At 33.8% G+C, this 24,865-nt stretch overlaps 1 protein-coding gene, 1 long non-coding RNA gene and 1 pseudogene across 2 annotated transcripts in view; 1 reads left to right on the top strand and 2 right to left on the bottom strand.

Moving 5' to 3' along the window:
* LOC141332460 (RNA-binding protein, mRNA-processing factor 2a-like) overlaps positions 1-8,027 on the bottom strand; it is a 10,928-nt pseudogene extending 2,901 nt beyond the window's left edge.
* The window catches only part of LOC141331059 (uncharacterized), a 470,059-nt gene that overhangs the window by 6,882 nt on the left and 438,312 nt on the right, over positions 1-24,865 (bottom strand). The gene's annotated exons all lie outside the window — the stretch shown is intronic.
* The window catches only part of oaz2b (ornithine decarboxylase antizyme 2b), a 7,186-nt gene continuing 4,686 nt past the window's right edge, over positions 22,366-24,865 (top strand). The window contains 1 exon segment of the mRNA XM_073837555.1: positions 22,366-22,586. Coding sequence (XP_073693656.1) covers positions 22,567-22,586 — 20 coding nt within the window. The 5' untranslated portion in view covers positions 22,366-22,566.

Consider the following 24,865-nt stretch of genomic DNA (forward strand, 5'->3'; position numbering starts at 1 on the left):
ATATGAATATAATCCTAAACTTTGTGAACAGTTTGAGAGAATTTGATGTTTCCCCATTCAAAGAGATAGGAGCTGCACTTGCCTGCCCGAGTAGCGTTTCAAAGATGGCCGCCAAGTGACATGACTTGCCTTAAAGGGACTTTGATTAAACTAGCTTGCTCAGTATTTTTAAATAATTGATTAGAATTGAAATATTTTCAAAATGCATTCATTTTTAATTTCAACAATCTTAGATATTTTGCTTTCACATTAATTTGTACTTTGAAACATTAGATACCTTATTTTCCACAAACTATCACATAAATATATAAATGTAAAATAGAAAACATAACTAAAATCTGAAAAAAAGATGGCCACACCTGAGCATGAAGTGCAGCTGCTGCGGCAGCGGCCGCTGCTGGGTAGGTGAAAGCTGTGTGGGGCAGGCCAGGGCTGAGCTCCGGGGTATAGAGGGGGTAAGGAGACCAGGCCTCTGGGGACGCTGGAATCAACGCTGCCCCTGTCAAGTCATCTGAGGAAGGGGATAAGCACAGCAAACCATCACCTCAGGCCAGCACAGTATATCAGACATGACTGATATCGCTACTTCAAAAATCAAACAGTGTTTGACAAATTGTTAAAGTCAGAGGCCCTCACTCTTCAAGAGTCTTTAAAATGAGCAAAAAGAGGCAGGAACTAAGTACTGATACCTGTGTGACCTCTGGTAATTTCTGTGACTTGGCTTGGAACAGAAGAGAGGTTGAATGAGATGTGAAGTGCTAATGCTCAACTTGAGTGTAATAGAAATAAGACAACAGAAAAGGCCATTTGCTTAGACACATGCATGTGGAGGTGGATTAGTTTCTTCTTGTGTTTTCCTACTCTAGAGCTCCACTAGATCTACAGAGTGTGTGCCTGTCTGTCTCTGCAGTGTGTGAACTACCGTGTCGGCCATGAACTTACATGGGTCCCGTGCTATGAAGTGCGCTCCTAGAGCTGGGTGGATATTTGTGGATTCGGAGTGCCCATCAGCTTACTCTTTGCCATCTTCGTGTTGGCCTTAGCAAACTCTAACCGGAGGGTCTGCGGGTTTTCAGGGTCAAATCGAACCCCCTGGAGACACAAGGGGGGGAGGGGGACAGAGTAATGGGGATGGGTTGTGCCTGCCAGACCCTGGTACAAATGTGCAGTGTGTCTTAAGCTGGTGCCCACATGCAGTGAACGTTTCTACTAGTGACTCAACAGCAAAGCTAGTGGTTACCTAAACAGAAGTGGACACATACTACAAACTAAAGACAAGGAACACAATAATGGTAGTCTATGGTAGAGTGGCTTCTCTGAATCTTGACGCTCAGTAACATTAATTATATAATTAATATGGTTCAACATAAGCTCACCATGTTTTAAGATTAAATAAGTAATAGAGGAATGGATGCAAGCTATGATCATCTGTTGTATAAATTGCAAGTAGAAAAATGTTTGTAATGTATATGAGCCATTGTACAGAACTAGTTCAGAGTCAGAAACATATTGGGAAAAAAAATAAAATAAAGACTTTCCACAAATTCCTTATGTATGCAAATTGTATAATATTCAAGGTACACATTTATAGTAATAGTGCAGTTAATGCTCATTATGTATTTTCAGAAAGTTTTGGAATATTTGTCCTCTCCTCAGATTTGTCACTACCGAAACAGTAACATAATTTAATAAGGAGGTTTATATTGAGATTTGGCTTACATCTTCCATGTATGTATGCTTTTTTTTTCTATTTTATTAATAGGTATTCAGAGGGAAATTAAAAATATCTACAAATGTAACAATATTTCAAGTGTTATTTAAGACTTGTTGTATTTTGAATCCAATTTTTCTTTGTAAAAGGCAAAAAGCTGATCATACAGATTTCAAACTTAATTCATTAGTTTGAATATATATTGAACCAAACACTAATCATAACATTATCTTTAGTTGATAAATCGGTATACTTTATTTTTGACAAAACATCCCATGTTTCGGTCGTGACAGTAATGTTTTAACCACATCACATTACAGAATTGTAACCCACATACTAAAACACTAGTAAAACATCCAAAAAGTAAAATTTGCATAACAGTACTAAAATTTTTATTTCCCCAAATAAAGGAGAGCGTGTGTCCTTTTGTCAAAACCGAAACAATATAGACATATTTTGGTTGAGACTGTTTCGGTAGTGAGGAATAACACAAATTTAAAAAAAAAAAAAAAAAAAAAAAAAAAAGGGAAAAGAAAGAAATGGATGTCATTATTGAAACGTCACCAAATGTTTCAGTAGTGACAAGTTCAGACAATTTGAGCCTACCTCAAAGATGCTTTTCAGCACATGGTTATCTAGCACAGTTTTGAACAGTGGTTCAAAAAAAAAAAAAAAACAGAATAAAGTGTGCTTAATTGTAGAGAAAAAAAAAAAAAAAAAAAAAAAAAAAAAAAAAAAAAGGTAGTGACATACCTTAAAATTGCACACAAATTTTAGACTTTTAAAACCCATTTACCTCAAAATGATAGGACCCATTTACTCACACCTTGTAGCTATGAGACACATATTTCCTGATCATCAACGTAGGGTATCGTCAAAAAATCTCAGCCAATGTACTAAAACATACACTGTTTGGGTAGTGACAAATGCAGAAAACTTATTTTATTGTATTATCATTATTATTTTACATAAAGTCTAACGATTTACAGAGAAAAAAATTAATTTTTAGAAAATCAAAAAGATATTTTCAAAAAACAACAATGAAATAATATACGAAAAAAAAAAAGTTCAATATCGTTTTCATACGTTGAAATTTGGGGGTTCAGGACAGCCACCTCCCAACTGCAAGTATAGTATAATATAATATTATATATATATATATATATATATATATATATATATCTCTCTCTCTCTCTCTCTCTCTCTCTCATGACCCTGGACCACAAAACCAGTCATAAGGTTAAATTTTACAAAACTGAGATGTATACATCATATGAAAGCTCAATAAATAAGATTTCTATTGATGTATGGTTTGTTATGATAGGACACTATTTGGCCGAGATGCATCCATTTGAAAATCTGGAATCGGAGGGCGCAAAAAAAAATAAAAATAAATAAAAATACTGAGAAAATCACCTTTAAAGTTGTCCAAATTAAGTTCTTAATGCATATTACATTTTAATATATTTATAGTAGGAATTTTACAAAAAAAAAAAAAAAAAAAAAAAAAACCACCTTCATGGAACATGATCTTTACTTAATTTCCTAATGATTTTTGGCATAAAAGAAAGTTCAATAATTTTGACCCATACAATGTATTGCTGGCTATTGCTACAAATATACCCCAGCGACTTAAGACTGGTTTTGTGGTCCAGGGTCACACATACATATATATATATATATATATATATATATGGGCCGGGACTCGATTAAAAATTTTAATCTAATTAATTAGAGGCTTTGTAATTAATTAATCGAAATTAATCGCATGTAAATATTTGACCTGAGAAGTGAGAATTAAGATTTTTACATGGATTTTTAGTATACCATTGAATAATGACTGAATACATAAGCTTAAGCAACAAAATATTGTTTATTTTTGTTCAACCAAGTCCAACAGACCAGTACAATATTGCCATTAAAAGTGTAGCAAGAGGCACGTTCTTTAACGAGTCTTTCATTCCGAGAACTCTGCTCTTGTGTTTGCTTAATTATGCATTTAAACTTTAATGACCAAACCTATCATTATAAATGTTGCTGCACATGGAATATAACGCGGATAACATTTAAAAAATAGTTTTTATCAGGTTACACACTGATTATTTATCACTCAAACCCCTTTCTCTACCTGTCCGTTGGTCGCGTATATCCTCCATGTTTGTGGTTTTTTAACACTTTTTATGCGTGTTTGTAGTTCTAATCGAATCCTCGTTCACGGCGCAGTGTGTTGCGGGCAATATAAGCAGTTAAGAGTGTGCATTGATCGTTAAGTAGTAGACCATCCGGGAATCTTTGGAATACTTTTTAAACATACTACGATTTGGGACATACAATACTATTTAGGACGGACGTCTTTGGCTTGTCTGAACGCTAGTTTGTGCTCCAGTATAATCGGTCCGCCGAATCTCATCTAGTGAGAAACGTTCCGCGGTGCAAAACGTATTGCGATTAAAATGCGTTAAATTTTAACGCGTTATTTTTGTGTAATTAATTAATCTAAATTAACGCGTTAAAGTCCCGGCCCTAATATATATATATATATATATATATATATAGTTACTGATATTTTAAATAGTACTGTTTGTGTTAGTAGATTATAGAAGGATTCAAGACTTGAAATCTAAAATGCTTTTTAAATGCGTTTTTTTTAGTTATGGGAAAGCAGTTTGCACCAATTCTGTAGAATGACCCATATGCAGTAGGCAATGCATCCAAGTCACACCAAGTATGAACCTATCTGGGAATCATCCGACAGATTTTCAATAATTCAAGCCATTGCTTACAGATGGCTGGTTTCTTACGTTTAATGCATTTTTTGCCGCTTCAGCGCCGGAACGACTATCAAAGGTTACAAACCCAACAGGCTGGAAAAGACAGAAAGCACAAATCAATGGCCAGAATGACACTTATCAAAAACACACATAATGTCATTTTTTATTATAAAAAAAAAAAAGTGTGATTGATCACTATGCAGTCCTAAATTTAGGTTTACAATCAACTAATAAAAATAAAAAGCATGACTGCAGAACAAGTGCAAAAGTACATGTTTTGTATATAACAGAGGCCTGGTCAGCTGTAATATCCAACAATGTCTCACCTGCTTTGATGTTAACTTGATAAGTGAACCCTCATAACCCTGAAAAGGAAAAGAAATCCAATTAGCAGCACTGTAGTCACATGCTTGCAAAGGAAGAAATTCCTGCTGTACTCCCCATAAGAGGCCAACACTGTCAGATAGAGACATTTACAGAGGATGCACTTTACTGCACTGCTAACCTGTGCGACTGCATCTCTGCTGTTAAACATTATTCCAATTCTTACAGTTCTAACACTTAGTTTATAAACTTGATTATTCCCCTCCAGTAAACTCCGTTTCTGTGAGAACTGAGAACTTTTGACTGTTGCTTGGGTGACTATAATAATTAGGAGCTAAGACCTAAGGGGGGTAAGCAGAGTTTTGACTAAACACTGTCAAAGAGATTTACCATTTAAAACATCTGTTTTTACCTTAAATGGTCGAAATAGTAGATAGAGCTCACGAGGTTTGATATCTGTTGGCAGACCACTGACAAATAGAGTTCGTACCTGTGAAACACAAGAAATAAATCAAATACCTAATATATTGTTGTAATATATAAGCATGTGGAAAAAAATGCTAGATAACACAAATGGATATAACTTAAGACACAACAGAAATGAGAAATGTTTAAGGACCCTTGGAACACCAAGTCAGCATGATTTTAATAAAAAGTTAAGTAAAAAATATGCTTTGCAATGAACTGAAAAATACAAAAAGACAGCAACTATGTTTTAAAAAGCCTGGCAAGATTCAAGACAAATGCGTTTATTATGGCCACATTCAGCTAAATGGCTACAGAAATAAACAAATGTGCATCCACTCGCTTTGACTTGGTGGGAGGTTCAAAGCCACAATGGACTGCCAGTGGAACAGCGATGGACAACATCGCACAGCTTGACAGCACTTCCTTCCTCTGACCCACAGCGCAACACCATTCCTCAGCCCTCAACCACAGCTCCATTACCCATCACCTCTACACCTTAATGCGGTGTCACCTGTACATTATAATAATCATATATAAAGCTTTAATTTAAATAAAAAGCTTAGTGTTGTTTAGGAAGATTAATTGATTTCAACAGTTCTAAGTGATATTGACATCCACAATCTAAAATAGAGTTTTTGAAGTTGTGCGATTGGAGCAGTGCCCAATAAAATAAAAGAAATGGAAAATAAATAGCGTATACACTACCAGTCAAAGGTTTGGAACAGTAAGATTAAGTTTTTAAAGAAGTCTCTTCTGCTCAACAACAAAAAAAAAAAAAACAGCAACAGCAGTAATAGAGATTTTTATGATTTAAAAACTGTTTTCTATTCAGATACATTTTAAAATGTAATTTCTTCCTGGGATCAAAGCCAAATTTTCAGCATCATTACTCCAGTCTTCAGTGTCACATGATCCTTCAGAAATCATTCTAATATGCTGATTTGCTGTTCAAGAAACATATTTGGTCATTATCAGCATTTAAAACAGTCGAGTACATTTTTTCATTGTTTGATTAATTGAACGATTCAAAAATCAGCATTTATCTAAAAATTAAAAGCTTCATAACATTAAGGGTTCCTCAAATCTTACCCTGGAAGGCCAATGCGCTGCAGAGTTTAGCTCCAACCCTGATCAAACTCACCTACTTGTGATTCTCTAATGATCCTGAAGACCTTGATTAGCGTGCTCAGGCGTGTTTGATTAGGGTTAGAGCTAAACTCTTCAGGAAAATGGATCTCGTGGGCCAGATTTGAGGATCCCTGCACTATACCATTCAAAAGCTTGGAGTTAGTGTTAATTCATTTAATACATTTAGCAAGATGCTTTAAATTGTGATGATCAAGTGATAAAGTGAAGATAAAGACATTTATAATGTTTCAAAAGATTTCCACTTTAGATAAATGCTGTTTTTCAGAACTTTCTATTAAAATAAAAAACCTTACTCATCTGTTTTCAACATCATAATGTTTTTTTGTGCAGCAAATCAGAACATTACAATGATTTATAAAGGATCGTGTGACTGGAGTAGTTATGCTAAAAATAAAAAAAAAATAATAAAAAATCAGCTTTGAAATCACAGAAATAAATTACACTTCAAAATATATCCAAATAGAAAATAGGGTCAAGTTTTAAAAATAAATAAATAAATAAAAATAATGGCTAAGTGAAGTTATGTTTGTATATATAAACTATTTTAAACTGCATTTGCTTTTTTCCTCCATTTATGTCAGTATTTTTAAAAGTATAGTTCAAGAAGAAACCACTAAATCATTACACCGTTCTGCATTGCGACCATTACAAAATTTCAGACAATCATTCAGTGTGAGGCTGATTTGCGTCTGTTTACGTGACAGTTTGAGACAAACTAAATCACTACAATGACCGAAGTGCTTCCAAAGAAGTACTTGAACAAGCAAGTATTTTAATCATTTAAGACCTTGGCCAAAAAGGAAACAAAAAGACAAACTAAACACATGGCGCAATTTAACTCCCTAAATGTTTAAAGAAAACGCGATTAACATACCGCTCAATAAAACATAAATATGTGGTCAGTAACTTAACGGAAAACACTTCTTTTTCATTCTGAATTATGAACTTTAAACCAGCGTGTTTTAATTCTCTTGAGTGATATTTCCTTACTTTTTCCTGACAGCAAAAACTTAACGGAGAGACGCTGAGGCTCCCGTTCATACTTTAGAAGTAGTATCAACAAATTTACAAAGACATAGATTTACTCGTCACAACACCTCAGTGACTTTTTTACAACGCCGAACTCTCACCTCCTCTTCAATAGAGACGTTGTTGTTTGGCTCGGAGTCAGACTTGATACTCATCTTGTGCGTAAACTTGAGACACCCAGAAGGACCGGCAGAAGTTTCGTTTTTTTCTCCGCGTCCTAAAGTGCGACTGGATCCGTGCGGGACTCAGCAGAACTTGTGCAGGAACTGAGGTCGTGTCAAAAGTGGCAGGTGAACTGAAGACGCGAAGGTGACTCGGTGAAAAGAAGTGCAGTCAGTGCGTGGTGGGGGGAAGAGAAAAAAAGAGAAATGGCGGTGCCACCTCACATTTACCTCGTTTTAAATGTTAAATTTCAAGGAAAGCAGAGCTCATGGGTGAAACCTGTTCCATAGTTGACCTGCTCGCCAATTAGGTCATCAAGTGAGATGGGGCAGGCTTGAGAGCGGCGTTGCAGCTGGTGGATAAGCCAACCCCTCCATTAGTGAATCATCGCCTTCATGGGAAAGTACGGACCAATTGGAACAGCTTCTTTTATTATTGGAGACATCTCATATCAACTGTATCAGGAGGAGGGAGGGGAATAAATAAATAAAAGAGAGAAACTGCGTATTAATTCGTTTACCCAAGAGATAGAAAAACTTTGTGAAACCAACTCTGAAGTTTCTTTATGGGGGGCAGTTGTGCAATGGGTCAGGGTGTAGGCTAGCCTATACATCCTCTATTTGTTTGTTGAAAAACTGAACTATTCTAAAAATAACCCTGACATTTGAGTGCACTTAATTATGGGAACATCTGTTTAAAAGGAAAGCTACTTGTCTTTTCTCTTTAAACGCAGCGAGACACAGACAATACAGGGAACCGTCTATTAAAACGGCCTGTACTGTAAAGCTCATAAATTTTATGTTAGCCTGTTTGCACCTTCAACTGGTCTTCTGTCCCGTTTCCTGACATTGTGTACTTGTACAAAGTAAAAGAGCATGTTGAAGCCGACGGGGTGCGGTGGGGGTTGAGAACATGTCGTTTTTTCTGTCGTGATTGACCTAGTGTTGTTTTGTACAATCTGTCTAAATATAGACAAAATCTTTCTCGCCAGCCCTCTCTAATTCCATTGTACATAAGGGAACTATGAACTATTTATAAATCTTACAGATGTTTATACACAGACTTGCAGTTTGTTTGAGGGCCTGTCTTAAAGTAACTGCTTAATTCGGTTGTACTGGATGTGTTTAAAGCTTTAATGCACTAACAGATAGTTTGGAAAAACATTTACCAACAACATCAAATGAAAGGCCGGTAACCCTGATGTCAGTTTTTCCATTAACACTCATTCTAATAGTAACCTATGGCTCTTGTCTTGTTCTCAGGGGTTTAAAAATAAGTCAAACAGAGCACAGAAGTGCACAGAGCCAAAGATGATTATACAGTAGACAGACTGATAGACGTATCAGTGCCAGGCTCTTAAAGAATGACAAGTGTACAGATTGGCTGAGTGCAGACATGCCATTGCCAGAAGGGTGCTGGCATTCGTCTGACACATTGCACTGCAAAGTGACATTCAAACCAAGGGTTTTAAAAACATAAAACATCTCCTTCTAATGCTATATAAATCAAAGAAACATAATGACAGGTATAGCTATTCCCTTTGAATTCTCATCATATTGTTAACCAACATCCCATTTCGTGTCATCTCCTTGTTAGTGGTGAACTCCCCAATACAAAGTCTGTACAGTCGGGCCAGAATGCTGTGATGAGGCCTTCATGTTTTATTGGAGAAGAGCAGGCCCATTGTCCCAAAAGCCACCTCAATCCACACTCCTCCTCCTTACGCCTCACTGGCCCCGTCCCATCGCATCAGCATCATAGAGCTCCACAGCACTTAGCTTGTGTTCCCTGTGTCCTCTGTGCCTCACTGCGTATCCACCATTTACTCTAGCGCTCCTTCGTTCAGCTCAGAAGAGAAGTTCAAGTCTGATTGAGGAAAAAAAAATATTCCTTTTGGAAAGGCTTTATTATTTTAGATGTGCATAACTCATGACGTCATTTAGAGTTTTTAAAACTTTGATTCGTGTTGTGTGTGGTGACCGACTGTAATGGATTCACATTAATAGGCCACATATGCGACCCTGGACCACAAAACCAGTCATAAGTAGCACGGGTATATTTGTAGCAATAGCCAAAATACATTGCATAGGTCAAAATTATCGATTTTTCTTTAATGATTATAAGTAAAGATCATGTTCCATGAAGATATTTTGTACATTTCCTACCGTAAATATATCAAAACTTAATTTTTGATTAGTAAAGTGCATTGCTAAGAACTAAATTTGGGCAACTTTAAAGGCGATTTTCTCAGTATTTAGATATATTTATTTATTTAATTAATTAATTAATTTTTCCTTTGCACCCACAGATTCCAGATTTTCAAATAGGTGTTTCTCAAATATCAGCTAAATATCGTCCTATATTAACAAACTATACATCAATTGAAAGCTTAAAAAAAAAAAGACTGGTTTTGTGGTCCAGGGTCACATATATTTTTTTTTTTGCTTTTTCCATCAAGTTAGCAGGATTGCACTGATGTAAAGACTGGAATGCCTTTTACAACTTTTGTATTTGGATTTTTGCCCCAAATTAGAGTCCGGGCGACTCACTAATTGCCAAAAGTCAGAGTGAGTCTGCAGATTTAACAGAAAATTACACAGACACCATTTTTTAGCTTCAGATTACACTCTTAAAAAAGTTCTTCAAATGGTTCTTCAGGGAACCAAAAAAGGTTCCTCTATGGCATCGCCGTGAAACACCCTTTTTGGTTCTTCCTGGCACCTTTTTTTTTAAGAATGCATGATTCCATCCAGTCAGAGGAGATTAAACTTGTTTGATATTTTGAGCTAATTGTAGAACACATAGTTTGTTGTGTTCAGAACAACTTTCAAGTCTGGTAGTGTGTGATTCTTAGTTGTTAAGTGAATGATGGCCAGTTTTTCTGTCTAACCATTTACGGAGATGACAAGTGTATGATGCCTAGAGTCTGCTATGATTATGAAAGTTGTGTAGTGTATTCCAGCCTTAAAAGAATAGTCATTATTTACTCACCCTCATGTTGTTCCAAACCTCTAAGACCTTTGTTCATCTTCGAACCACAAATTAAGATATTTTTGATGAAATCCAAGAGCTTTCTGACCCTGCATAGACAGCAACATGTTCAATCGTAATGATTCAAGTATAATGTTATAAAGCTACAAGACTACTTTTTGTGCACAAAGAAATCAAATTATTCAACATTCATTTCTTCTCTTCCGGGTCAGCCTCCGCCATTCACAAGAGTACCACGATGCAGACTCAGAAGAGAAGCAATGATTGAAGTCATTATTTTTATTTTCTTTGTGCCCAAAAAGTTCCTTTCTGGGCCTTAAAAGTGTCAGTTGCGTTGCTGTCTATGCAGGGTAAAAAAGCTCTTGAATTTCATAAAAAATATGAATGCAAAATTCTTACGGGTTTAGAACAACATGAGGGTGAGTAAATAATGACTGAATTTCATTTTTGGGTAAACTATCCCTTTAAAGGAGAAGCTTACTTCCAGAACAAAAAATTACAGATTTACTCACCCCCTTGTCATCCAAGATGTTCATGTCTTGCTTTTTTTCTGTCATGAAGAAATTACGTTTGTTTTGAGGAAAACCCTGAGTTTGAAATTCCAAAGTGCAGTTTAAATGCGGCTTCAAACGATCCCAAATGTGGTTGTACATGATCCCAGTTGAAGAAGAAGGGTCTTATCTAGCGAAACAATCGGTTATTTTATTTTAATTTTTTAATTAGAATTTATATACTTTTTAACCTCAAAAGCTCATCTTGTCTTGTTCTGCCTGTTTTTTTTTTTTGTTTTTTTTTTTTCGGTTCAAGACATTTAGGGTATATTGAAAAACTCCCATCTCATTTTCTCCCTCAACTTCAAAATCATCCTACATCACTGTTTGGGAATGGTTGAAGCCGTGTTTAAACTACATTTTGGAAGTTCAATCTCGGGGCACCATAGAGATCCATTATATGGAGAAAAATCTTGAAATGTTTTCCTCAAAAAAACAATTTCTTTACGACTGAAGAAAGAAAGACATGAACATCTTGGATGACAAAGGGGTTAGTAATTTATCTGTAAATTTTTGTTCTGAAAGTGAACTTCTCCTTTAAGGTGATTTCTCGATGAGGGACTAAAATAATCTGGTTTTAACTCCTTCACTAAATAGGCAGCACACACAGATATTAGTCACCATGTCTCCTCATTGCAACATCAGCTTGATGTCCAACTGGCAATCGAACAGTTCTCAGTCCTACTCAGCCATTTTAGACAGCAAACACTTAAAACACAGTCACCACAGTTCATTGCTTCATGGTCAGGGACATTTTTGCTACTATAAAAACAAACTATTGGCGCAGAATCTCTTGAACAATTGTTGACGCAGAGCTGGATAAAACAAACACGAACAGAATAATGCTAAGTGCTACTTGCATCAATACAGTCTATTTCCTGTTTACTTCTTTATGGCCTGTTTTGCTTCTTGAAGCTATGAGACCTTGTGACCAAAGGATATTAGTATGCCCTTTAGCGTACTCTTGCATCTGTACTGTATTCTCCGAGTTGCTCTTGTGTTAATCTGTCATTTCCTCTATCTATTGCCATCTATCTTTTCTTATATAAAAGCAAACAACTCTATGAAGACACCCACAAATAATAACTAATGTTTTGCAAGCAATCATAATATATTTAAAAAATAGTGTTTTTTTCCCTTTTGTTCACGTTAGTTAAAGTTTTACCATATCTTCTTGATTCAAAAGCTATTTATTTTATGTCCTCCCTCATATTTTCACAAGTGATCCCATGTTTCCTGTTTAAATTTGGAAAATGCACATGAAAGGTTATGCTGTTAAAACAAAGGGCAACACGTTCCCAGAGAGACAAATTGGGATCCGATAGCATGGAACTCATGTCTTACATAAACATTCCATGCATTTAGGGAACACAATCCCAGCCAAACTCTTCGTTAAATAAGGAACATCTCATGAAGACTATGTGTAATGTAAAAAAAACAAGAACTGAAATAGTAAATACTCTGGAAACTGGATGGGAGCATCAAAATTTGGCCCTGTTCCTTGTGCCTAGACTGGCTGCCAAACAGGACAAATTACAACAAACTCCCAATGAGGCTCTTCAGTGCTTCATTTCAAATAATTGGGCTTAGCTCATACTGAGAGAAGCAAACGTGAGCTACTGTGTATTCAGACAAATTAGAAAAATTTGAATGAACTGAGGCTGTCCAATGTGGAAAAACTATTTAAGACAGAATGATTATGTGTAATATTACTAAGAAAAAGATCATAAACATAAACAGCATTATTTAAATTATACAGTAAATTAAGGACAATTTAAGTCTGCAAGAGAAATGCACATAAATGAAATACTCCTAAGTGTTTTGGAAGACTTAACAATATTTGTTATATAAGCAATATCACATGAGTAGCTGTGCAATCTGGTTGTATATATACACAGCTGGGATTTGGCAGTAGTTCGTAAACGTCACTTAAGAATTAGTAATTAAGGAACGTTGAGTTGCTTCATTGAAAGCTTATTGTAGTACTGTATTAAAATCACAATGTATTATAGTATTATGAAAAAGAGACTGAGTGTGATTACCTGCATCTGATACAGCATTCATTCTTCAGCGCAATCTCATACTCACAATAAAATATTAGTTTGAATGTCCGTTGAGGAAGGCAATATGATTACCTGCATCTGATACAACATTCATTCTTCAGCGCAATCTCATACTCACAATAAAATATTAGTTTGAATGTCCGCTGAGGAAGGAAATATGATTACCTGCATCTGATACAACATTCATTCTTCAGCGCAATCTCATACTCACAATAAAATATTAGTTTGAATGTCCGCTGAGGAAGGCAATATGATTACCTGCATCTGATACAACATTCATTCTTCAGCGTAATCTCATACTCACAATAAAATATTAGTTTGAATGTCCGCTGAGGAAGGCAATATGATTACCTGCATCTGATACAACATTCATTCTTCAGCGCAATCTCATACTCACAATAAAATATTAGTTTGAATGTCCGCTGAGGAAGGCAATATGATTACCTGCATCTGATACAACATTCATTCTTCAGCGCAATCTCATACTCACAATAAAATATTAGTTTGAATGTCTGCTGAGGAAGGCGATACCTTTGCCGTACTATCCTTTCATCTGTTAAGAGTGATTTCTGATGACAGTGCTGCTCATTGCATTTGTTGGCTGGGTCTTAAAAGTTGTTTTTGAAAGTAAAAATACAACCCTATTTCAGTCTCTTTCAATCTAACATTCTCAAGTCTTTATTGTTGACTTAGTCATAAAAACAGTCTCTTGTTGCCATCTATATGGTGGAGTATTTAATTATGTCAGGGTAGATGCTATATTGAATTTAAAAACGAAGCTGCGAGTGGTAGACTTAATAGATCACTTAATTTTTAAAGCTTGCAATTTTCAAATCAGTTTAATGTAGTTTTTGTCTTTTAATTTTTTTTTTTTTTTTTAATGTTTAATCTGTTTCACAACATACACAACCAGTCAAAAGTTTTTGAATAGTAAGATTTGTAATGTTTTACAAATCTTTTATTTAGCAAGCAAATACTTTTATTTAGCAAGGATGCTTTAAAATGATCAAAAGTGATGATAAAGACATTTAAAATGTAAGATTTCACACAAAAGATTTCCATTTTAGATGTTCTTCTGACTTTCTATTTATCAAAGAAACCTGAAAAAATATACTTAGCTGTTTTTAACATAATAATAAATGGTTTTTGAACAGCAAATCAGAACATTAGAATGATTTCTGAAGGATCGTGTGACTGGAGTAATGATGCTAAAAATTCAGTTCAAATCACAGAAATCAATTACATTTTAAAAAATATTCAAACAGAAAACAAATAAAAAAAATAGTAAATATATTTCAAAATTGTACTGTTTTTGCTGTACTTTAGATCAAATAAATGTAGACTTGGTGAGCAGAAGAAGTTAAAAAACATGAAAAATCTTATTGTCATATCGTATTGTTAAACTTCCCTTACAATCCACTGAACACACTTATTTCTATTTTTCACAGCCTGCATAAAATTCATTATGGTGCTATCCTAAAGTCTGTGAGTATATACATTTAAAAAAAATTAGCAATGAAGTATTGTAACTTGATTTTAAGGGACAGTCACCATCGACAAGGCTTTTTTTAAGACATACCATCAAACACAACAACTTTGAAACCCACTTTTCTGGTGGCGCAAGCAGAACTTCATAGAGCCATTTTAAACCTCTTGCACGGTGCAGACTGCAAAGTAGAACTACAGAAACACAGAAAAACCAGTCAAGAGGAACTGATCTCATCAAATATTAAAACAGAAGTCGGGGGAGTGATTCAGTGATGCATGGGACTGTTAAGGCCTGGATAAGGGGCGTGCATGATGGAGCCTAAATGGGCCAATGCATATGCATATGTTAAGATTTACCTACTACGTAAGTACGAGAGCAGGGGTGAAGGTTTTTAAAATGAAAATAATCACAAATATTTTAGTCTTGACTTAGACCATTATCATTTGGTATTCCAAAAATGTCAAAATAATGAAAGGAAGACTAACTTTCATGGTTGCATACACTCATATCACCTTATGATTATTCACCTCTGATTTTCTCCCCACATCAGTCTCATTTTGAGCAGTGTTTAAGACAGTGAGAATCACTAGAAAAGTCAGTACATTCCAGACTTAAATACAGCAAGAGACTGGGCACTACGCAGCTGTCCGTCACGTCTGCTAAAGTCTGTCTTAGCCTCTAAGAAAGATGAATATTTCATAATGACCCTCCCTCCTGTATGGGCCTGTCAGCTCCTGTTCTTTCCACAACTGCACAACACACTCTCTCTGGACTTAAGAGGACGGTACAGTTTGCATTATTCAGACGCTCCATGCTGTGCACTTTCTGTCGCTTTAGAAAACGGGGCCATATGGGATGATAAATAAAGCAGCCTAAATGTAACCATACATGTACGAGATCAGAACTGTGCATATTGCTCCATTGCCTGTACGGCTCTGAAACTATGTGCTTGTACTAAACTCAGTGTTGACTCAGCCGCAGAGAGGAAAACTGCAAGTGGTAAAAGTTTTTCAAACACAACCTCACTCACCCTTTGTTGTTTACATAATATGGGACACAGTTATGCCCAGAGAAGTGGACACAGTGTGTGTGGAGTGGTAGGATTAAAAATGAGGAACAAAAGGCCTATTGACATCAAATGGTTGACAGGCCGCCAGGAGGACAGCTGCTTGCTCAGGTCAAGCAGTATTAATCAATCTAATAATAATAATAATAATAATAATAACAATTCAGATAATGTAAATGTCACTCTGAGAGTAAATGGAAATAAAACGAAACCGTTATTCTGGATTTGTTTAAAATTCATTTTAATTATCATAATTGTTACAGATATATCTCTCCAACATGTTTTTCCACTAGACATGGTAAAATATCTACTTATTATGAAGAACGTATTGTGGAATAGGTTGCATTTTTAGTATCAATGAGATGCTATGTTTTAATTGTTAGTTTGGGTTAGTTTTCATATTAAATATTTTCTGTTTTTATTCAAATTTTTGTTAATGTTTTCGTAATTTCATTGTTTTTTTGTTTTTTATATTTTTGTAATATGTTTCTATATTTTTTCCATTTTATTTCATTTTTTTGTGTCATTGAGATGGTATTATAGTTTTTATTAATAGTTTCAATTAGTTTTCATTTTTATATTTTCTGTTTTAATTTTAATTTTTTGTTAATGTTTTTGTAATTTTGTTGTTGCGTTTTAGTTTTTTTTAGCATTTTATTATTTGTAATATTTCTATATATTTTTTCAAATTTATCAATAAATGCTGGTGTGGTTTTTATTAATAGTTTGAATTACTTTTCATTTTTATATTTTGTTTTCATTTTAATTGTTGTAAATGTTTTTGTAATTTTTTTTTTTTTTATCATTTTATTTTTTGTCTATATTTTAATTTTTGGTAATGTTTTCATAATTTTGTTGTGTGTTTTGTTTTATCATTTTTCTTGTAATATGTCTATATATTTTTATTTTAGTTTTTGTGTCATTGAGATGTTATTATAGTTTTTATTAATTGTTTGAATAAATTTTCATTTTATATTTTCTGTTTTATTTTTAATTTTTGTTAACAATTTCATAATAGCTGTTTTTGTTTTTTCATCTTATTTTTTGTAATATGTTTTTAATAATAGTTTAAATTATTTTTCATTTTTATACTTTTGTTTTTTTTATTTGAATTTTTTAATGTTTTCGTAATTTTGTTGTTTTAGTTTTTTATCATTTTATTTTATGTAATATGTCTATATATTTTGCCATTTTTATTAATTTTTTTTTTTTGGATCATTGAGATGCTATTATAGTTTTTATTTATAATTTGAATTCGTTTTAATTGTTATATTTTCTGTTTTTATTAGAATTTTTGTTAAAGTTTTTGTAATTTTTTTATGTCTATATACATGTTTCCATTTTTCAGTTTTTTTGTCATTAAGATGCTATTATAGTTTTTATTAATAGTTTGAATTATTTTTCATTTTTGTATTTTCAGTTTTCATTTAAATTTTTTAAATTTGTGTAATTTTGTTGTTTTTTATTTTTTTGTAATATGTCTATATATATTGTTTTCCATTTTATTTCATTTTTTAATATTTTTTATTAAAAATGTTTTTGTTGTTTTATCGTTTTATTTTTTGTGATATGTCTATATATATTTTATCACATTTTGTATTATTGAGTTGCTGTTATAGTTTTTATTAGTTAGAATTCGAATTTTGTGTTTTCTTTTTTATTATTTTTACATTTTTTGTATTATATATATATATATATATATATATATATATATATATATATATATACATATACATGTATTTCTTCATTTTTTGTATTATTGAGATGCTTTTTATTAGAAGTTTTTATTAAAAGTTTGAATTATTTTTCATTTTAATTTGAATTTGAAATTTTTGTTTTAGTTTTTTAATCATTCTATAATTTTTTATCATAATATGTCTATTTTCATTTTTATTTCATTTTTTAGTATCATTAAGATGTTTTTATGTTTTTTATTAATAGTTTGAATTAGTTTTCACTTTTATATATTCTATTTCATTTTTTAACAATTCTTGTCAATGTTTTCATAATTGTGTTGTGTGTTTATTTTAATCTTTTTCCCCATTTTTATTTCTTTTTTAGTACATTAAATTAATTGAAAATGAAAATTGTTTAGTATTTTTAGTTTTTATTTTATTTTGGTTAACATTTGTTTAATTTCAAATGTATGTATGCATATGTAGGCTATATATATAATAATTTGAAAAATCTGCTCTGTCTCTAACGAATTTGCATTTACATCTATAAATAAACCCAGATTTTTTTGTAAGATGTGAATAAACATTTTACAGTTTTTTAATATTACAGTATGTTATACTATTTCAGTCTTTCTACTTAAAAATATCATGTTTATTTCAATGTTATTTTTAAAAATGTGCTCACAATTTCTGGGAGAAAATGGTTTCCTAGCTTGTTTCAACGAAATCATACACCTATATTTTTTTCAGTGCATGTTTATGCAATAAAACCGAAAGGACAGAGCTTTTGACATGGGCACGCTAAATTTAGGCTCATCCCAAGTTTTGTTTAACTTGTCCTTTTCAAACAAGTCTAATGTATAGACATATACCCTGAATCGTGTCCCCCGTCTCCTCTTCCTCAGCTGGCAGTATTTCCCAGTGTTTAGAGGGTGGTGGGGGTAGGCGATGTCATCCGCCGGCTGATGTATACCACCTGCCTTGGCCTCAGCCTGACCCTCTGCCGCCCCCACAGCTCAGGCATTCCACAACCTTCCAGAGTCATGTTTGTGCTGAGGAAGATTAGACAACCCTCCCCTTAGACTGAGCTGCGCAAATGACCAGCCTCCGCTTCATGCCTCTTTATCTAATGAGGCAAAGTGAGGGAGGCCAGTCTGCGCTGCCAAAAGCCGCTTTCTCACTGCCACACTAGCAGCAGGATCATGTTATTGTATTGAGTCATTTTGTGAGGTCATATCATTTTGAAATATAAGACAGGGATGTGTTCTTATACTGATATATCCACAAAATGATTTGATTAATGTGTCTTATTTAAAAGAAACTAAACCTACTCAACAAATCTCAAGTAAGCGAAGAAGACAAACACCCTCTCACTGTCATTACCTCCCCACGCATCTCCAAACAATAATAAAAAAAACCCTCAAACAGCATATTTGCTGTTTTGCTTGTTGATGACTTCCATGTGGAAAACTCTTGTATTAGCTAGAATTTTACACTCTTAAAAATAAAGTCTCCAAAGGGGTGTTTTTTTTTTTTTTTGCAGTGATGCCATAGAAGAACCATTTTTGGTTTCCCCAAAGAACCTTTCAGTGAACAGTTCTTAAAATAACCTTTTTGAAGAACATTTTAAAAATCTGAAGAACCTTTTTCCACTATAAATTTTCTGCATTTGAAATGTTCCATGGATGTTCAAGGTTCTTCAAGGAACCATCGATGCCAATAAAGAACCTTTACGAGTTTGACCATTTCTCTCTTTTTGAATACTATGTTGCAGTTGATTTGAAACAAAACACATAAAAAAGAACAAATAAAAGTTGATGTTTCAAGGAATTATTTTAGATGACTTGGATCAACTTTAGTGCAACATTCAGTGACTCAATAAGGATCAACATCATCAGGGACAAATATACAAAAAGTCAAAGATTTTTCCATGACCTTCAGTGTAAAAACGGTGATTTTGCCTGACTGTGCTGATAAAAAGTACAGACATAAACTGCCGTTCAAAAGTTTGGGATCAGTAAGACTGATCAGAGAAGAAGTCTCTTATGCTCATCAAGGCTGCATTTATTTGATCAAAAATACAGAAAAATACCAATAATATTGCGAAATGTTATTACATTATAAAATAATAGTTGCTATTTTAAAATACTTTAAAATATATGCTGATTTAGTGTTAGAATTATCAATGCTGTAAACAGTTTTTTTTGGAACCTGTGATACTTCTTTCAGGATTCATTGATGAATAAAAAGTTAAAAAGATTTATTCAAAATATAAATCTTTTCTAACAGTAGTTTTGATACTTTGCTATCATTTTTCATTAATTTAACACATCTTTGCTGATTAAAAGTATACATTTTTTTCAAAAAATGAAAGAATAAAAATGTACTGACCCCAAACTTTTGAACGGTAGTGTGTTTGTATATATATATATATATGGAGTGAAAGTGACGTATTGTCAAATATGGTGAACCATACTCAAAATTTAACCCATCCAAATGCACACACACAGCAGTGAGAAGTGAACAAACACACACACACACACACACACACACACACACACACACACACACACACACACATGTTGGGTTTACATGTTTTATGGGGACATTCCATAGGTGTAATGGTTTTTATACTGTACAAACCGTACTTTCTATGGCCCTACACCTAAACCTAGCCCTCACAGGAGATTGTGCACACTTTTACTTCATCAAAAAACTCATTGTGCATGATTTATAAGCCTGTTTCCTCACGGGGACCTGAGAAATGTCCCCACAAGGTCAAAATCTACTGGTATTACTATCCTTGTGGGGACATTTGGTCCACACAACGTGATGAATACCAGGTACACACACACACACACACACACACACACACACTGTGAACACACACCGGAGCAGTGGGCAGCCATTGCACCAGCTCCCGGGGAGCAATTGGGGGTTCGGTGCCTTTCTCAAGGGCACCTCAGTCATGGTATTGAAGGTGGAAAGACCACTGTTCATTCACAATCCCCACCTTCAATTTCTGACGGTGTGGGAATAGAACCGGGGACCTTCTCAAGGCAGACAGTCCAACGGACACTGCACACCGCTGGGTTCCACGGACGCAGACCAAGGAGGACACCACTTCTCTAAGGCACACAAAAGCCCGTTTGGCCTTTGCAAATGCTCATCTGGACAAAGAAGAAGACTTCTGGTCTTCTGTTTTATGGTCAGATGAAACAAAAATTTAATTGTTTGGCCACAATGATGTAGCCTTCATTTGGCGTAAAAAAGGAGAAGCCTTAAACTCTAAGAACACCATCCCCACTGTCAAACATGGTGGTGGGAACCTAATGTTTTGGGGGTGTTTTTCAGCCGGTGGACCAGGGAACCTAATCACAGTAAACGGCACCATGAAAAGGAGCAATACATCAAAATTCTCAACAACAACATCAGACAGTCTGCAGAGAAACTTGGCTTTGGGCACCAGTGGACATTTCATATATATTAATTAATTTATTTTTTAAATGCTGTTCTTTTTTACTTTATCCATCAAAGAATCCCGAAAAAAGCATCACAGGTTCCAAAAAAATATTAAGCAGCACAACTGTTTCCGGCACTGATAATTTGATGAGCCTTAGAATATTCTTTAAAAAAAAAAAAACATTACAGTCTTACTGATCTCAAACTTATGAAAGGCAGTGTAGCCATAAAGCTATTTAAATAAAGTATATTTTAACCTCTGCCTTTATTCAGGACATTGTTTTACACATTACATCATTTATATTTTCTAAGGAGAAAAGTTTATATTCCATATGTAGTATTGATGGTTTATGGTTTTGGTAGTGGGAGATCAATAAAAATGTTGAATTAATAATATTCATTTGTGACTCTGGACCAAAAAAACAGTCGTAAGTAGCACGGATATATTTGTAGCAATAGCCAAAAATACATTGTATGGGTCAAAATTGCAGATTTTCCTTTTATACCAAAAATCATTAGGATATCATTAGGTAAATTTTCTCCTGTAAATATATCAAGATGTAATTTTTGATTAATAATATGCATTACTAAGGACTTCATTTGGACAATTTTAAAGGTGATTTTCTCAATATTTCGATTTTTTACACCCTCAGATTCCAGCTTATTTATTCAGCTTTTAGATGATGTATAAATCTCACTTTCAAAAACTTTACTCTTAAGGCTGGTTTTGTAGTCCATGGTCACATTCTTGTTATTAACATGTCATGTTACATGTCATGTCATGTCATAACTATGTCATGTCTTATTAATTTCACTCTGGTAATTTTACAAAAGAATAAAGATTATACCATGTCTGAATAATCACTGACTGACTGAACCCTTAGAAAGTCAAAGCACATAGACCAAATTCTGTAAATACATACACAGTCACCAAAGCACTGTAAAAATATTGTTTTTCATAATTTACTGATACTTATTGCAAAGTTTGTTTACTTGTTTTTGTTTTCAAAATGTCTCGTCGTTGACGTTTATGTGCAGTTTATAGTTAGTTGTAGTATAGGCCTATAAAGTTCTGTGTTGGTATAAGAATTTTAAATGGTGAAATATTATTATTGAATATATTTATGCTTATTTCAAAACAGGCAAAATAGCCTACCTGACTGACATAATTGGCACTAGAAAGAGCAGCGTTACAAACAAACGAATCCTGAGGTGAGGTGACAATGGAGGACAGGATTAAGATATTAGGATTACTGCTTCATCTAGTGGTGATATTCTGGCATAACAAGTGATTATGACTGACTAGTTTTCCGTTGTCCACCGTGAAGGAAACATTTTGGTCAGACTGTATTTATAAATCCCATTCATGTTTCAATCGTCTTTTATGACAATCATTCTGTAGACGTTTAAATAAACATTGTGTGAATTTACCGTGTCTTTAACACAAAATACCTTGTTTATCTTTCAGTTCCCTCCTCCAATCAGAAAATGAACTTGGGCTCTGGGGCAAAACGAGACGTAACCTCCTGAAATGATGATGAAGCAGCACTCAATCCACTGGAGAGTGCGCGCTTGAGGACGCAGCATCAAATCGTTAAACCCGTGAATCGAACAAGTGCGCGCACGACACCGGGCAACTTAACAAAGAGAAGAAATGATCAACACCCAAGCAAGGTAAGTAATAGTCGCGTGTGTTTTTTTCTTCTCCTCCTTTGTGTACACGTGCATCAGCTCAGAGACATTCCCGATATGGATAGGCGTTCCGGGAACCGTCAGTGCTAGATACATCCTCTATAAGACTCAGTTATTGTCTCTTAATACAGCAAATGGCCGTTTTATTTATTTATTTATTTGCCATATTGCATTAAAATGTAATATGAATATGGGCATACGTCTAGCTGAAAAGACATTGAGATAATCTGCTTCCTGTAAATAAACCACAATGAAGAAACACTGACCTGGTATTTAGTAAATAATACGGAATGATTTATATCTAATTCACAGTGTGTGAAATCAGTCAGCTATTATCGCTCTGTTGCTGAGAAACTGTTTTAGATTCAGTTTGTTCCATATTTAGTGTCGTGACGGTGTTGAGTACATCATGTTCTTACATCATCAGTATTATCGGCTAGTTCATGCCCCGGATCACACATTTGTCGTATCAGGTCTTTTCTCTGTCATTATAGTGTCTGATCTTTACGTTCATTTGAGGTATTTTACACACTGTCGTTAAAGTTGGTAGCGCTGCACTTTCCTCCGGTGTCAACCAGTTAGCACAGACCGGCGAGTGCGTCCTCAAGCGGGACGTTACGCAATGCTTGAGCTCGCAGCGCGTCCAATAGATAAATATTAAAATATTAAAATATATAAAAAAAATTATAAGCCACAGATAATAGAGCCTGCTCTGAATACATATTACTTATGTACAACGCTATTTTAATAAATGAAAATTCATTTTAATGAGCATTTAGACTAGGTGGTGGGGGTCAGGTTGTAAAATGTTGGTGTTAAGTTTAGGATCAGGGGTAGGGGATAGAAAATATCTTTAGGTTAGTACTTACAAATGTAAATGTATAATTAAACATGCATTGTAATTATGCACTTAGTGTATATGCAATTAAATACATTCCATATAGGGGCCATTCTACAGAATTGGTGCAAACTGCTGTCCCACAACCAAAAAAGCACATTTAAAAAGCATTTAAGTATTCAAATCTTGTTTACTAACAACATTTTATTATCTATTGAAACCCACAATAATATTAAAAATATCAATAAGCTTAATATAAATAAAATCATCATTTAGTGGGTACTTTCAATTGGGAGGTGGCTGTCCCAAACCCTAACCCCTAAATTTCAACTTGATATTGAAAAAAAAAAAATGATATTGAAATAATTTTTGCATTTTATTCCATTGTTGTTTTTAAAAAAATGTATATTTCAAAACTAAATTAAATTTAAAAAAAAAATACATATAAAAAAAAAAAAAAATATATATATATATATATATATATATATATATATATATATATATATATACATAATGTGTCCTGCATGTTCATGTACCGAAACAGTGTTTGTTTTAGTCCATTGGCTGAGATTCATTTTAACAACACCCCTACATTTATGATCAGGAAATATTTATGTGTCCATCTCTATCATAGTTACATGGTAAGTAGCAAGGCCCCATCATTTTAAGGTAAATGTGTTCAAAAGTTTGAAAAATCTCTTTAAAGAATGTCACTACCAAACATTTTTCTATAAGTAAACATACTGTTTGGGGAGTTTTTCCATTTAGTTTTAATATTTAGTTTATATATGTGCACAACTGTTAAGAACTGTGCTAGCTAACCATGTGCTAATTAGCAACTTTGAGCTTGGCTAGGTTCAAAAGCATATAAAATTGTTCATACCCAAACAGTCTGACTGAAACATTTGGTGAAGTTTCGGTCATGGCATCTTTGTTTTTTGTGCGTTATCCCATAAATTTGTCACTACCGTTAACAGTCACGACCAAAACATGTCAATATTGTTTCGGTAGTGACAAAAGGGAACCCATAATCCTTTATTTGGTGGAAATAAACAAAATTTTTGTACAGTTATGCAAATTTTAAGCATTTTAGTATGTTTTGTTATGTGGGTTAAAATTCTGTAATGTGATGTGATCGCTCCCAAAACATTACTGTCACTACTGAAAACGCGCAGTCTCTACCGAAACATGGGATGTTTTGTCAAAAATTAAGTATACTGAATTATCAAGTAAGATGTTATGATAGTTTTTGGTGCCTTTTACAAAGAAATTTAATTTAAAAATACAACAAATCTCACAAATCACAATTGAAATAATATATATATATATATATATATATATATATATATATATATATATATATATATATATATATATATATATATATATATATATATATATATATATATATATATATATATAT

Source organism: Garra rufa, chromosome 3 (assembly GCF_049309525.1).
Source record: "Garra rufa chromosome 3, GarRuf1.0, whole genome shotgun sequence".
NCBI classification, from domain to species: domain Eukaryota; kingdom Metazoa; phylum Chordata; class Actinopteri; order Cypriniformes; family Cyprinidae; genus Garra; species Garra rufa.